This window comes from Syngnathoides biaculeatus, chromosome 16, assembly GCF_019802595.1.
Source record: "Syngnathoides biaculeatus isolate LvHL_M chromosome 16, ASM1980259v1, whole genome shotgun sequence".
Taxonomy (NCBI): Eukaryota; Metazoa; Chordata; class Actinopteri; order Syngnathiformes; family Syngnathidae; genus Syngnathoides; species Syngnathoides biaculeatus.
Genome location: NC_084655.1, coordinates 1,276,972 through 1,292,399, shown reverse-complemented (window position 1 = coordinate 1,292,399; position 15,428 = coordinate 1,276,972). Strand labels below are relative to the sequence as shown.

At 42.1% G+C, this 15,428-nt stretch overlaps 1 protein-coding gene and 1 long non-coding RNA gene across 2 annotated transcripts in view; both read right to left on the bottom strand.

Annotated features, from left to right (window-relative positions):
• Nucleotides 1-15,428, bottom strand: part of LOC133514293 (uncharacterized) — a 35,228-nt gene that overhangs the window by 2,784 nt on the left and 17,016 nt on the right. The gene's annotated exons all lie outside the window — the stretch shown is intronic.
• On the bottom strand, nt 9,897-15,360 carry LOC133514288 (uncharacterized). The gene is made up of 4 exons (XM_061845841.1): nt 13,223-15,360; nt 12,619-12,849; nt 12,200-12,341; nt 9,897-11,016 (listed from the first exon to the last, which is right to left on the bottom strand). The coding sequence occupies exons 1-4, from the start codon at nt 13,507-13,509 to the stop codon at nt 10,363-10,365; spliced, it is 1,314 nt and encodes a 437-aa protein (XP_061701825.1). The 5' UTR covers nt 13,510-15,360; the 3' UTR covers nt 9,897-10,362.

Below are 15,428 nucleotides of genomic sequence, written 5' to 3'. Positions count from 1 at the left end.
TCATCCAGAATTTTAGCACCATACCTGCCCCATTGCATGCGCTCACCTCACCCCACAGCATTTTCAACTCGAAAATGGCCTGCCAGCTTCAAGGCCAGCTTCACTTCAGCTCCGGTCCTCATCTTGCCTGATTCTGAAAGGCAGTGTGTTATCGAGGTCGACAGATTCAGGGATAGGGGCGGTTCTTGAAAGTCCCAAAGAAGGGAGACTTCACCCCTGCGCATTCCTACAGAACTAATTTCGGCAGCACGAAATTACAACATTGGTGACAACGAATTGCTGGCCGTCAAGACAGCCTTGTCAGAATTAAGACATTGGTTGGAGGGGACACAAGTCCCGTTCTTGGTACTTATGGATCATAAAAACTTTGAGTACCTAAAATCCGCCAAGAGGCTTAATGGCCGAAAAGAAAGATGCGTGCTCTTTTTTTACACTGTTCCGCTTTGTTATAACCTATCGGCCGGGGACTAAGAGCGGGACGCCTGATGGGTAATTGACTGGGCCCACACAAATTGCACTATGTGTCACCTGGGCATGGCCAAGACGCGGGGCGGTGGTGGGGCAACGTTTTTGGTAGCCGAACGCAAGAAGGATGTCAGGGAGTACGTCAATGCGTGCCCGGTCTGCTCTGCTAACAAACCCTCCCGGCAACGCCCCGCAAGGGACCTACACCCTCTGCCCGTTCCTTGACGCCCATAATCCCACATTGCCCTGGATTACCGTTCTCCTCGCTTCACAAGGTCACAATGCCGTTCTTTCATTGGTGGACCGGTTTTCCAAGATGGTTCATTTCATCCCACTGCCGAAAATCCCCTCCCCCAAGCAAACAGCCTAGCTCCTAATGGACATGGTGTCCCAGTATCATGGCTTACTCACCGACGTAATGTCTGACAGGGGCCCCCAATTCATCTCCCATTTACAGAAGAAGTTTTACTCACTAATAGGGGCCAGTGTGAGTCTGTCCTCGGGTCATCACCCGGAGCCCAACGGCCAGACAAAACAGGTTAACCAGGACCTGGAAACTGGTCTCCGATGCCTGCGCGCTCGCAAACCCAGCTCATGGAGCTGGCAACTCAGCTGGGTGGAGTATGCGCACAAGTCCCTCCCCTCAGTGTCAACAATTGTCTGCAACAAAAGGGTTCTGGAAAAGATGGATTCCTTTCGCATAAACATGTAGTTCACGGAATTGCACACCGAACTCTGCCTTCAGCATTTCCAGTGCTTCCACACACTTTTCAGCTGGAAATGGGGCACTGGGTTTTCTGCAGAGAGGTTATTTGTAGCAGGGAGATGGATGAAGCTGTGCTTTTTCACTTGTCCCAAAAGCAGCTCAAGTTTCACATCAAATGCTTTTATGTGGGAATACATGACACAAATGAGTTTCCCCTAGCCTTGTAGTTGCAAATTAAAACTTTTCAGCATTTCTGTCATGTCTGTCAAACATGCGAGGTGCCATTTCCATTCTGGGTCGATTAGCCATGACACCGTTTTGTGAATGAAGAAATCCGTTAATGTCAGGTAGCAGCCTGTAAAAACACCTAAAAACTCTATCCGGCTCAACCATTGGACCTCCACATAGTACAGCACATCGCTGTGCGCAGATTCCTGGTCAGACAGGAATTCTTGAAACTGCCCGTGTTTAAGTCCCTTTGCTCTAATGACGTTTATGCATGACACCACAACTTCCATGATAGAACCCACGTCAATACTTTGCAGCACAGTGCTTGCTAGTGAATTAACAGTGCATTTGTAGTGGGGCGGTGAAACCCCGTTCTTTCATCACCCACTTCATGCATCCTATGAGAACCTGAGACGCGCCCACCAGACTCAGAGCCCCGTCAGTTGTGATGCTGCCCAGCTTTGCCGAAAATATCCTCCCCTATCCTAGCCCCTTTGAGACTTTGGAGGGGTGCCAGCTCCTCGCACGTCTCAAAGTTTGTGCTAACTCCACAAATAAAAATTTGCATTTGCACTGTGTCCTGCACGTCCGTGCTCTCATTCAGTGCTAATGAACAAAATTAAAATTCTTTTGCTGCAGCTAGGCATATACGTTACCTGCAATTTCTTCAATACGTCTGGTGATTGTACTCATTGATAGACTCGCGGAATTAAAACATCTTTCTTCTCGGTACACGTTTCCTCCGCGACAGCATTCATGCATTTCTTGAAAAACTCCCCACCAGTGAAAGGTTTACCGCTGCTTCTTATCAGTTGAGCAACCTGAAAGCTACCCCTAATAGATGACTGGTTCAACTGAGCTTGGCATACAAATGTATTTTGCTGAGCTAACATTCCACTTTTTAGCTTTGACAGTTTGTCTGCTCGCATTTGGCCTTGCAAGCGATCGTACTTGTCTTTGTGATGGGATTCATAGTGTCTCCGCAGATTGTATTCTTGGAATACCGCCAACGCCTCTTGACAGATTAAAGAGACAGCCTTTTCTTTGCATTGAACAAAAAAATAATCGTTTGTACACTTTGGGCTAAATATACTGCATTCTGAATCAAATTTTCTCTTACTTAACCGTCTCGCCATGATTCCGTTCTCTTTGAGAGGGGCGGGTTTAGGGTTTTTTTTGGGGTGTGGGGGTTGCCAGATAAGGGCACAGGCCACAGCAGGGTGGAACAAATGTCACATTATATGCGGTTATGAAATAGTTACGAATAGTTGATAATGAAAATAGTTCAGAACTAAGGAACATTTTATTGCAAAAGCCCAACTTTGTTCTCAAATCAAATACACATACATGAAAAATAAAACAAAATACTTCTGGTATTGTCCAAGGGGGCCTGACCAAATGTGGAGGCGGGCCAGCGTTTGGGGACCACTGTTTTACGTCAATACCAAAAGTGTTGTATGAGTTCTACCTTTCAACTTTCACAGGTTTTTTCGTGTTGTGGGTTCCAAGTTCTCCCGGTCAGGCTGTTTCTCATTTGATGTTGTTCCTAATAGTTCCATATGTATACAGCTGGACATAAATAACGGTCTTGTTTTGGCTCTCTCTGACTCTCTTATTTTAATATAACGAAAGGATGTTGAGTCTGATTTTGAGTAAGGGGTAACATCTCTTAAGACTTGTATCTTTTCCTTTCTTTGCAAAGACTGCTTTCTTTGGAATAAAAATCCACAAAGACAAGATTGTCTAGGTGCTTACATAGAAGAAAATAGGGATTTGAACGCCCTGCTATATTGCAAGTTCTCCCACTTGGAAATCATGGAAGGGTCTGAAATTTTCATCATAGGTGCATGTCCATGGTGAGAGAGATAATCTAAAAAGAAAAATCCAGAAATCACAATGTCTGATTTTTTTAACAATGTATTTGTGTGATGCAGCTGCAATTAAGTATTTGAACACCTGAGAAAACCAGTTTATATTTATATTTAATATACGATAGCCTTTGTTTGCAATTAGAGGTCAAAGGTTTCCTGTAGTTGTTCACCAGGTTTGCACAACTGCAGGAGGGATTTTGGCCCACTCCCCCACACAGATCTTCTCTAGATCAGAGAGGTTTCTAGGCTGTTGCTGAGAAACATGGAGTTTCAGCTCCCTCCGAAGATTTTCGATTGGGTTTAGGTCTCAAGACTGGCTAAGCCATGCCAGAACCTTGATATGCTTCTTACGGAGCCACTCCTTGGTTTTCCTGGCTGTGTGCATCTGGTCATTGTGATGTTGAAAGACCCAGTTAGAACCCATCTTCAATGCTCTGACTGAGGGAAAGAGGTTGTTCCCCGAAATGTGACAATACATGGCCCCGGTCATCCTCTCCTTAATACAGTGCAGTCATCCTGTCCCATGTGTCGAAAAACACCCCCAAAGCATGATGCTACCACCCCCATGCTTCACAGTAGGGATGGTGTTCATGGGATGGAATGCATCATTCCTCTTCCTCCGAACACGATTAGTGGAATTATCACCGAAAAGTTCCATTTTGGTCTCATCTGACCACAAAACGTTCTTCCAGGACTCCTCTGTATCATCCAAATGGTCATTGGCAATTTTAAGAGGGGCCTTGACATGTACTGGTTCAAGCAGGGGGACCTTCCATGCCATGCATGACTTCAAACCATAAAGTCTTAGTGTATTACAAACAGTCACCTTGGAAACGGTGTTCTTAGCTCTTTTCCGGTCATTGACAGAGTCCTGTCGTGTAGTCCTGGGCTGATTCCTCACATTTTTAAGGATTATTGAGAACCCACGAAGTGATGTCTTGCATGGGGCTCCACTCCGATTGAGATTGACCGTCATGTTTAGCTTCTTCCATTTTCTAATGATTGCTCCAACAGTGGACCTTTTTTTCACAACGCTGCTTGGCAATTTCTCCATAGCCCTTTCCAACTGTGTAGGGTTGTAAAATTTTGTCTCTGATGTCTCTGGCCAGCTCTTTGGTCTTGGCCATGTTACAAGTTTGAGTCTTACTGATTGTATGGGGTGGACAGGTGTCTTTATGCAGCTAACGACCACACACAGGTGGATCTGATTCAGGATAATATATGGAGTGGAGGTGGACTTTTAAAGGGGGACTAACAGGTCTTTGAGGGTCAGAATTCTAGCTGATAGACAGGTGTTCAAATACTTATTTGCAGCTGTATCACACAAATCTTAAAAAAAAAAATCATACATTGTGATTTCTGGATTTTTCTTCAGATTATCTCTCTCACACCTACAATGAAAATTTCAGAACCCTCCATGATTTCTAACTGGGAGAACTTGCATTATATCAGGGTGTTCAAATACTTATTTTCTTCACTGTGTGGTGTCAGAAAAAGATTTTGACCCCCCCCCAAAAAAAAAAACACCACTCACAGAGCATTTTCCCATCCTCAAACGGTTGACTAGCGTAAAAGCCGCCTAAAATGGCAAATGAAACAGGAGAGATTTGACTTAATGACCGACATAATATATATATAAAAATAACTTTCAGTACTGATTTTTCAAGAAAAAGTGGACAATTTGAGGATTGGTTGACCAACACCGTGTTTGGTTCCCTTGTTTTGACCCGGTAAAAGATTTATTCTGTACTTTCAGACCACTTCGCTATGAGCTACATCCTGTTTTTTTTTACCAACAGAAGCAGAGAAAAGGGGGGTAGATTTTACTGGTAGTCAAGTTTATTTACATATCCCTTAATCACAAGAGTCAAAGAGTTTAATATCCCCTTATCTAAACACCCGATTAGAAAAAGTCACTAGGCCCTTTTGGGGAAATAAGAAACCAGATCCAGATGCACTGTCACCGATGTTCATGCAACGTTGCAGAGTCATGTCAACCAGGACAGCCCCACAACATCCAAAGCCTGTAGGAACTCTGGGCAAATCTCATCCACCCCAAAGGTCCTGCCACCAAGGAGCTTTTTAACTACCCCTGTGACCTCAACCCCTGAGATAGCACAGCATGCCTCAGAGAACCCAGACTATGCTTCCTCATGGAAATGCATGTCGGTGGGATTGAGATCTTTGAACTATTCTCCCCACCGACTCACAACGTCCCGAGTTGAAGTCATCAGTGCCCCATCCTCACTATACTCAATGTTGATGGTGCCCTGCTTCCATCTCCTGAGACGCCGGACGGTGGACCAGAATTTCCTCAGAGCCATCTTGAAGTTGTTCCCCATGGCCTCACCAAACTCCTCCCTCACATGGGTTTTTGGCTCAGTGACCACCGAAGCTGCATCCCGCTTGGCCAGCAGGTGCCTATCAGCTGTCTATGGTGTCCCAGAGGCCAGAAAGGAGGGTCCATCGGTAAATCTAATCTTAGATTCAAGAGGAACAATCTGGTTTTCATCCTGGCTGTGGAACAGTGGACCACCTCTGCACCCTCAGATGAATCCTCGATCCTCGACTGAGTCTTTTGGGATGGGGAGGCTTGGGGGGTTCTTTGGGAGTATGAGGTACCAAACCCCGTGATACGAGCTGTTCGGTCTAACCTAATCTAGACCACTGTCTGAGTTTGGTCTGGATTGCCAGCAATAAGTCGGACTCTTTTCGAGACCATTGAAATCTGCACCAATCCCAACTCTCTCTCTCTCTCTCTCTCTCTCTCTCTCTCTCTCTCTCTCTCTCTCTCTCTCTGGGACGCTCAGGACTACTTCGTCTTGTTCCTTCCAGAATTTCTCTTTCAACTCAAGGTCACATCCTACCTGTGGGCCATAGCCACTAATCACATTATACACAATACACTCAATTTCAAATTTCAGCCTCATCACTCGATCTGATATTCTTTTCACCTCCAAGACATTCTTAGCCAGCTCTTCTTTTAAAATAACCCCTACTCCATGGTAATTTAAACCCCGCACCTACACTTCTAGCCTTACTCCCTTTCCACTTGCTCTCTTGGATGCACAATATATCAACCTTTCTCCCAATCATCATGTCAACTAACACCTGAGCTTTTCCTGTCATAGTCCCAACATTCAAAGTCCCTACAAACAGCTGTAGGTTTTGTACATTCCTCTTCCGACTAAGCCGCTTTCCTCCTTTTTTTTGTCTTCGACCTACATTATCTGAATTTCTACCTACACCTTGTAGATTAACATTTCTGGGTGCGGGTGTAGGAAGCCCAGGCCACGACCTAACTGTTGTAGAATTCGCATGATAAACGCTCAAATACGTTTGGCACAGTTTTACGCCGGATGCCCTTCCTGATGCAACCCTCTGCACTTATCCGGGCTTGGGACCAGCCGACAGGTAGCACAATAACGTGCTGCCCAACGGGCTGCAGATATTCAAGAAAAAGCAATAAAATAAACAAAGTCAGCACAAAAGATACACAATTTAGATACTACCTAGTCTATGTTAAAGTTAAGGTCAAATGAAAGCAATCACAATCACATAAACACAGTCAGCATATAAGGTACACAAATCACATACTACCTGTGTTAAAAATATAAAGGATATGGCGATTTAAAGGATTCGTGGATGGAGGGCATTCAAACCACAATGGCTCTTACTAGTTGTTCAAGGTTGAGTCGACGATTGATGTTTGGTCCTCGTTGTATACTCTACTACGTAAGCAAAGCGGCCGAGCAGCTTCAATGCGAACGACACGGCACCAATTTGGGTACTAAGATGAGACTTGTTAAATTTCCCAAGTCCTCACGGCCCCTGTCGTATAAGTTATGAAGTTACTCACGTTCGATGTTTCTTCAACATCCACGAATTGATCACAAACGTGTCTTGTTGTTAGCAAGCTAAGCTAAGGGTGAGAGAGAGCAGACTTCGATGGTTTAGAAATGTTCAGAGGCGAGAGAGTGAGTATGTTGGTCGAAGGGTGCTGAGGGTGGAGCTGCCAGGCAAAAGAGCAAGAGGAAGACCAAAGGAAAAAAATTAATGGATGTTGTGAGGGAGGACATGAGGACAGTGGGTGTGAGAGAGGAGGATGCACGTGATAGGCTTGGATGGAAAAAGATGACACGCTGTGGCCACCCCTAATGGGACAAGCCGAAAGGAAAAGAAGATACTTTTTTAACAAGTAAAAAACTTAAAAGTGGGGCGAGTAATATTATTCAGCCCCTTTCAGTGCAGCAAACTCACTCCAGACGTTCAGTGAGGATCTTTGACTGTCCCTCTAATGAGCTCATTTCTAATCCTATCCAACCTGTTCACTCCAAGCGAAAACCTCAGCATCTTAATTTCTGCTACCTCCAGTTTTGCCTCCTGTTGTTTCTTCTGTTTCAACTGTTCCACCCCGCTTGGACCCATTTCTTCACTTCTTTACCACACTCTCCATTGCTCCGTATTGTTGACCCCAAGTATTTGAAGTCATCCACCCTCACTATCTTTTCTCCTTGGTGCTTCGCTCCTTCTCCTTCCACCTCACATTCATGCAAAAATATTCTGTTTTACTTCGGCTAATCTTCATTCCTCTCCTTTCCAGTGCATGCCTCCATCTTTCTAATTGTTCCTCCGCCTGCTCCCTGCTTTCACTGCAGATCACAATATCATCTGCGAACATCAAAGTCCAAGAGGATTTCAGTCTAACCTCATCTGCCAGCCTATCCATAACTACCTCAAACAGGAAGGGGCTCATCAGGGATCCGCCCTGATGCAGTCCCACCTCCACCTTAAATTCTTCTGACACACCGTCCTCACCGCTGTTCTGCTGCCCTCATAGACGTCCTGTACTATTCTAACATATTTCTCCGCCACACCACACTTGCGCAAGCAATATCACAGTTCACAATGGAGGAAAAGTGTGCTAGTTCTCATTTTTAAGAAAGGCGATTTGCAGAGCTGTGGGAACTATAGAGGAATAAAGATGATGAGCCACACAATGAAGTTATGGGAAAGAGTAGTGGAGGCTAGACTCAGGACAGAAGGATCTGCGAGCAACAGTATGGTTTCATGCCTAGAAAGAGTACAACAACAGATGCATTATTTCCCATGAGGGTGCTCGTGGAAAAGTACAGAGAAGGTCAGAAGGAGCTACATTGTGTCTTTGTGGATCTAGGGAAAGCATATGACAGAATAGCAAGAGAGGAACTGTGGTACTCCATGTGTGAGTCTGACGTGGTGGAGAAATCTGTTAGGTATATGATAGATATGTTATATCATATAATACAAGACATGTATGATGGCAGCAGAATAATGGTGAGGTGTCCTGTAGGTGAAACAGAAGAATTTAAGGTGGAGGTGGGACTGCAACAGGGATAAGCTCTGAGCCCCTTCCTGTTTGCTGTGGTCATGGATAGGCTGACAGATGAGGTTAGACTGGAATCCGCTTGGACCATGCTGTTTGCAAATGACATTGTGATCTGCAGTGAAAGCAGCACAATTGACCCCTCCGTAGAAATTGTCTCATCTGCGTCGCTGACCAATCAGAGGCCAGAGATCTGCATAAACCACGCCCCTTTTTGGCATCCACCATTACCTCAGACAACATTGCATGGTCCAGTATAGCTTTTGTTCGCGTTTTATCGCGTATTTGGGTTATTTAACAATAGATATGGTTAAGAGGTGTAGTCATGGACTTTGTAATAGTGACGACAGGTATACTGAAAGGCTAGTTGGTGGAGTTCAATTCGTACCCTTTCCAAAAACGAAGACCCAGTACGAAAAATGTCTTAGATGGATCAAACTTTGTGGAAGACCGCATCATCAACTGAATCCATCTAATATCAACCGGAACAGATATGTTTGCACGAAGGTATGCCCTATATTTTATTTTCAATACATGTCTCATATAAATTAATTAGAAGTTCTTCGCTAGCATAACATTAGCTACGTGTGAATGATTGACACACTTGATCTGTGTTGAGCGATATTTTGCAAAGATCTGACTGCACAAACGTGTCTCTTTGTTACCGGCTAGCGAGCTAAGCTTAACCGGACTATGTTTGCACGAAGGTATGCCCTATATTTGATATTCAATACATGTCTTATATAAATGAATTACAAGTTCTTCGCTAGCATAAGATAGCTACGTGTGAATAATTGACAGAAATCAAATGCATGGCTTCTGTCTCAAGTTAATTTATTGTATTTAGAATCTATACTATATCGTTGATTTGAAACACGTTTGTTTCTTCACTTTTTTAGCACTTCGTAAACCAGTCACTACCATCCAAGGAATTTCCTGACTCCTTTCCTGCGGATCCCCTTTCTCGGACTCAATCAACCAGGAAGCCACCATCAAAAAGAAAATGTTTGAACTTTGCAACTGAGCGGTATGGTTTTATATGGACAATAACACTAAATTGGACAATGGAAATGACAACAAAGTGTTTTGAACTATAACTATATATTTTTTTTGCATAATGTGCCAGTTCTCTGGGTTAAAAGTCACAATGCAGTTCTCAAAAATCCACTTTTAATGTACAAAATCAAGGAAGCACTCCCCTTATATATATATATAACAGACAAGATTAAAGTACAACTGTTCAAAACATCGTGCATCACATACTGAATTTTTATTTATGGAAGCATAACAGTTCTGGAAAACAGTTTCTTTATGTATAAAACTCAGTTATTATTTAATCATTCACAGGGAATCAACTGTAAGTAGTCAGCCTGAGGAAAGCACCCGGACTGAAGATATTGGCACCAACGGCGACACATCTACCTCAACACTTTCTACTGCGAGTCAGACGCATTCAAGATGTAAGAATTTACACCCATTTATGATTACCTATGATATTGTAAACCCCATTGTATTTTATGTTATTTCCACAGGTTTCTTTATTCAAGTTAAAACAAAACGAAGTTTAAGATCCATATAGGGAAGTACATAAACATCCTATGTGACACAAATGTAATCAACCCTAAAAAGAAATTCATGGGTCACATGTTGGAAATAAAATTGACTCAGGTCATTCAACATATTCCTCATGAAGTCAATGTTTGGGTATATTCGCTGAACAAATAGGTCTATTCTTGTGTAGACCACAAAATCAAAAAATTCAGCTCCAGATGTGAGCAGCTGTCCTGTACTTGATAGTAATACTTGTGATTAGTTTTGAGACACAATTGTCCATAATTATCTTCTAAACAGAAATTATCTGAAGTGCTGGTTTCTTGCACAGTTACATCTCTTGCAGAATAGGGGCATTTGACCTCAAGGATCCCTGTCTTTCCATCGGAGCACACTTTGCCATCTGGTGTAGATCTGAGATATGGAAATTTCGGATTTACTATTAATACACAGTCATGTACATGGTTTCCAGTCCTTTTGATATATTGTCCAACTGCCACTTTTTCATTGTTTTGGCCATAAGAAGTCTGCACTGAATTGAAACACTTTGGGTTGATTAATCCCATAACAAATTTATCACTAATTTTCTTTCTTTGCAAAGTTTTCCCAAAATTTGATGCTGTTAGACACTTTTTTCTTTCTGTCTGCCACAGAGTACTGTTGGCTTGGTCCCTTGTCCTTTCTTCTATCTGGATACACTGTTCTTGAAGTAGTTCAGTGAACCATGTCTTGAATATTTCAGATGGGGTAACTTTTGCCAATTGAGGGAAGGCTAGATTACCACAACAGGTCCCAACTTTCCTTGCATCTTCTAGTTCAAAGAACTTGGCCTGAAACAAAACATTTAATGAGTTATTACAGTTTGAAAAATATACACTGTATCATCTTGTCCATGTAAACTGCTTCAACTATTTCAACATACTGTCAAAAATTATATAGATTTTTTTTTTTTGCAGGGGTTGAACCAATGGATCTGATGTCGTTAGTCGCTGAAAAGGAAATCCTACAGATGCCAAATGGACACTTGAACACTTGGAGACCAAACGACATCTGAACATGGTGGAAGAAAAGTTAAGACGGAACGAAAATGTTATATCTTCATCTTTCACTGTTGATGTTGCTTTTCCAAGGACACATTCAATGCAATTTTCAAGTTTTTGGTGCCTGACACTGATTCATGCCCTTTACAATATGCTGGCAAAGGAAATCTTTCTCATATAAAGAAGATATCATTGAAAGATCGATTGTTATTGAGTCTATGCAAACTAAGAAATGACTCTGACCTACAAGACCTAGCTTTTCGATTTAGTCTTACACAGCAAGTTGTTGGCGTTGTGTTCAACTCGTGGGTGAATTACATGTTTCACCGATTTGGAGAAGTATGCATCTGGCCATCCAGATATGCTATATATGAACACATGGCAGATAATTACAGACAGGAATTCCCAGATACTTTCAGCATTATTGATTGTACTGAAATTAAAATTCAGAAGCCTTCACCATCCAATGCCGAGTCTCAAACCTACAGTACTTACAAATCATGAAACACATTCACATTCAAAGCCTTAGTTGCTGTAGATCCCAGAGGGTCTGTTATATTTAGCTCTATGCTGTTTGCTGGATCGATGTCTGATAAGGAAATCTTTAAACAATCTGGCTTTCAGTCCATGTTGAAACAACTTGTTGGGATTGGATATCTCAAAACGGGTGATGGGATAATGCCTGACAAAGGTTTTGACATTGTGAAAGAAGTAGAGGATGTTGGACTCCAACTGAACATTCCACCTTTTGCCAAATCAGGGATACAAATGAATTCACATGATGTGAACCTTACACAAAAATTTGCCAAACACAGAGTTCATGTGGAAAGAGCGATCAGACGAATTAAAAGTTTCAAGATACTGAGTGGCCGGATTCCTTTGTCACTGATGTCTTCAATTGCACAGATTTGGTATGTTTGTTCTTTTCTAACCAATTTCATGCCATTGTGTATAAAAAGAAAGTGAAACTTACAGATGTTGCAAGACCACTGGCCACAGGCACTGTACCCAGATGAGTGTTCACTGTCAGTCTTTGGCTGGACACCACATAGGCCATTGAACAGTCTTCCAAAGACTTTAGGTGATCAATATCTTCTTGTTTGACTTGAATGTTTCTGTGAAATAAAGAAGTTTGACAATTGATTAACATTTGACAAGTTTCTTGATTGTTGGTTGTTTTTGTCACATCATGCAGTTAAATGTCCATGAACAGTATTCACAAGAGTTATTATGAACTAGACTTAAAACATTTACAGTGTATGAATAGTAAAAAATGGGTGCATGTGTACATGTTGGTATTGTTATTATTAAATTATTATCATGAAATAAAATTGAAATTATGGTGATGACAGAACCAAACTGTCATTGTGTAATGAAACAAATTCAATTTACCTGCAGTCTGTCAATGTGTTCCTCACAGGTCTTTTCTTTCTTACAAGTTTGGGGTTGACAACTACAATTTGTGGAACTGCAACTGCCTCAATCTTGTGACCTCTTGGCTTGCTCCGTTGCTCTGGAAGAGATGAGCATGCCAGTCTAGATAGCACTTCTGTGAAGCCCATCATCTGCCATTGTTGTAATGCTATTACCAGCCCAACAATATGTGAACAGGATCCAGAAACACTGAAAAAATAAGAGATTCATATTTAGATTATATTTTAGAGGCTTTACAGGTTTTGGATGTATTGACATTGTTATATTACAACGATCAGTTCTGTGACTGAATCTGGTGTACACTTAGATTGTGAACTCCCAACTTTCCCGCAAACAAGCACTGAGCTGTGACGCTTTGGAAACTCCTTCAATGGATTGTTATTTTAGGGATAAAATAGAGGTAATGTAAACATTCCCCACACAAGTGTGACAGGTAACACGAAATTAGGAAACTATCAATGACGAATTCGTCTTTGGGTTATATTAACATCAATTAACGTAAGGTTAATTGTTTTCCACTAATGTATAATAATAATATGCAAAATATAACAAATGCACTCACCCTGCTTGACATGTACAGTGAGCTTCAGATATCCTTGTAGGATTCAACTGCAGATGCAATGCATGTGGCTTCTTGGTCTTCCTCTGACTCCGGAAAGATCTAGCGCTAATATCGATGGTTTCTCCGTCGATATGCATGGAAATACCATTGAAATACCCCTCGCTGAAATACTTGAAGCCCTGCTGTCTGCTTTTCAACGATATTTCACTATTCGCTAAGAATGCGAGTGAGAAATCAGCTGGTAAATCGGACAGTTTTGCTCTAGTCTTTTCTTCCTGCGCTTCCATTTTTGCTAATTGTTTGTCTGAGGTTAGCACACGTGGGGTGACGTAACTTCAGGAGGTGTGGTTAAGTGCCCTGTACGGAGGGGTCAATTACAAAGATGGAGGCATGCAGTGGAAAGGAGAGGAATGAAGATTAGCCGAAGTAAAACAAAATATATGTGCGTGAATGAGATGGGTGGAGGGGGAAGAGTGAGGCTCCAGGGAAAAGAGATAGCGAGAGTGGATGACTTCAAATACTTGGTGTCAACCAAAGAGACAACAAGAAGTAAAACTGGAGGTGGCAGAAATGAAGATCTCTCGGAGTAAGCAGGTTAGATAGGATTAGAAATTAGGTCATTTGAGAAACAGGCAAAGTTGGATGTTTTGGATACAAGGTTCGAGAGCGCAGACTTCGATGGTTTGGATGTGCCCAGAGGCAAGAGAGTGAGTATATTGGTAGAAGCGTGCTGAGGATGGAGCTACCAGTCAAAAGAGCAAGAGCAAGAGCAAAGAGAAGGTTGATGGATGTTGTGAGGGAACACATGAGGGCAGTTGGTGTTAAGAGAGGAAGATGCAGGAGATAGATTTAGAGGAAAAAAGATGACACGCTGTGGGAACACTTAATGGGACAAGCCGAAAGGAAAAGAAGATGACAGGGGCACAACACCTCTACTTAACTAGTCTTCAGGAGACACTGCTACATATAACTGTGTCATCTGCATAGCTATGATAATCAAAAGTAAAACTCTGGAAAATTTGACCCAAGGGTAGCATATACAGGGTGAACGAGAGGGGTCCAAGAAGTGACCCTTGAGGTACCCCATATGTCATAGCCATTTGTTGTGATTGAGCACTTCCAATGGTTTGAAAGTAGTTCCTTTCCTCTAAGTAGTACTTGAACCATTTAAGAACCTAGTTAGTCCTACCCATATTTTCAACCTGTTTTGCAGTATATTGTGATCTACTGCATCAAAAGCCACAATGAGATCCAACAAGATCAAAATTGACACCTTTCCCGAGTTAGTATTCAATCTTATATCTTTTACCACTTTAATAAGAGTAGATTCTGTACTCTGATGAGTTTGGAAACTTGACTGATATTTGTTAAAATCAATTTAAATTCAAAAAATTGCAGTTGATTTGAATTAATAATCTTGCTTTTGGTGAGCCTCGCTGCTTCTTTCTGCATGCAACCTTTCTGGAATACCCATTTATTCCTTCATTTTCCGAGCCACTCATCCTCACGAGGGTTGGTGTAGCCAATCCCAGCCATCAATGGGCAGTAGCCAGGGTACAACCTGAACTGGTTGCCAGTCACTCACAGGGCAAATGGAGACAGACAATAGTTGCACTCACAATCATATTTTGGGCCAAATTACAGTGTCCAATTAATGCAGGTTTTTTTTGGCGATGTGGGAGGAAACCCTCACCCACGCAGGCACGGGGAGAACATAAACAAAATCATCGTCAGTGAAGATAAAAATTGAGAAATAGGGAGGTGTAAATTGGGGAATGTAGATGTATAAATTGGGCAATAGGGATGTATAAATGATAAAAATCTACATCTGTGAAATTGTTTTGAGTAACACAACAAAGTGTGAGTGCACAAATTTGTTTGCCCCTCTGTTATGTCAAGTCGGTTTGTGTGACTCTAGCTAAGCTATGTTATACTACTGGAGAGCCTTATGTGAAGGTTTGTTTGTGGAATAATTTTACTGCAAGAAGTGAAGTGAAGAAGTGCAAGAAGTACCATGGGTTCATGGTAGAGTATGTCCTCAATGCATGGTTTCAATGCTTATTGATCCTCTCCATTTTAAGTGTTTTGTAATAATCTCTGAACATGCAATGACAAACCCCTTTTAGGGTGGTTTCAATTGAGGATTTTCACTATATATGTAAAGGGTGTGATCCCTAATGGTGGTGGTTCACTGGTTTCTCAACGG

What these genes read in the sequence shown, in the direction of transcription:
- LOC133514288 (XM_061845841.1), bottom strand. Translation starts at nt 13,509, where the DNA reads ATGGAAGCGCAGGAAGAAAAGACTAGAGCAAAACTGTCCGATTTACCA. An exon ending in AACACATTGACAGACTGCAG is followed by an intron (nt 12,342 to 12,618) that starts GTAAATTGAATT and finishes TTTATTTCACAG; the next exon opens with AAACATTCAAGTCAAACAAG. An exon ending in CCAGTGGTCTTGCAACATCT is followed by an intron (nt 11,017 to 12,199) that starts GTAAGTTTCACT and finishes GTTTTGTTTCAG; the next exon opens with GCCAAGTTCTTTGAACTAGA.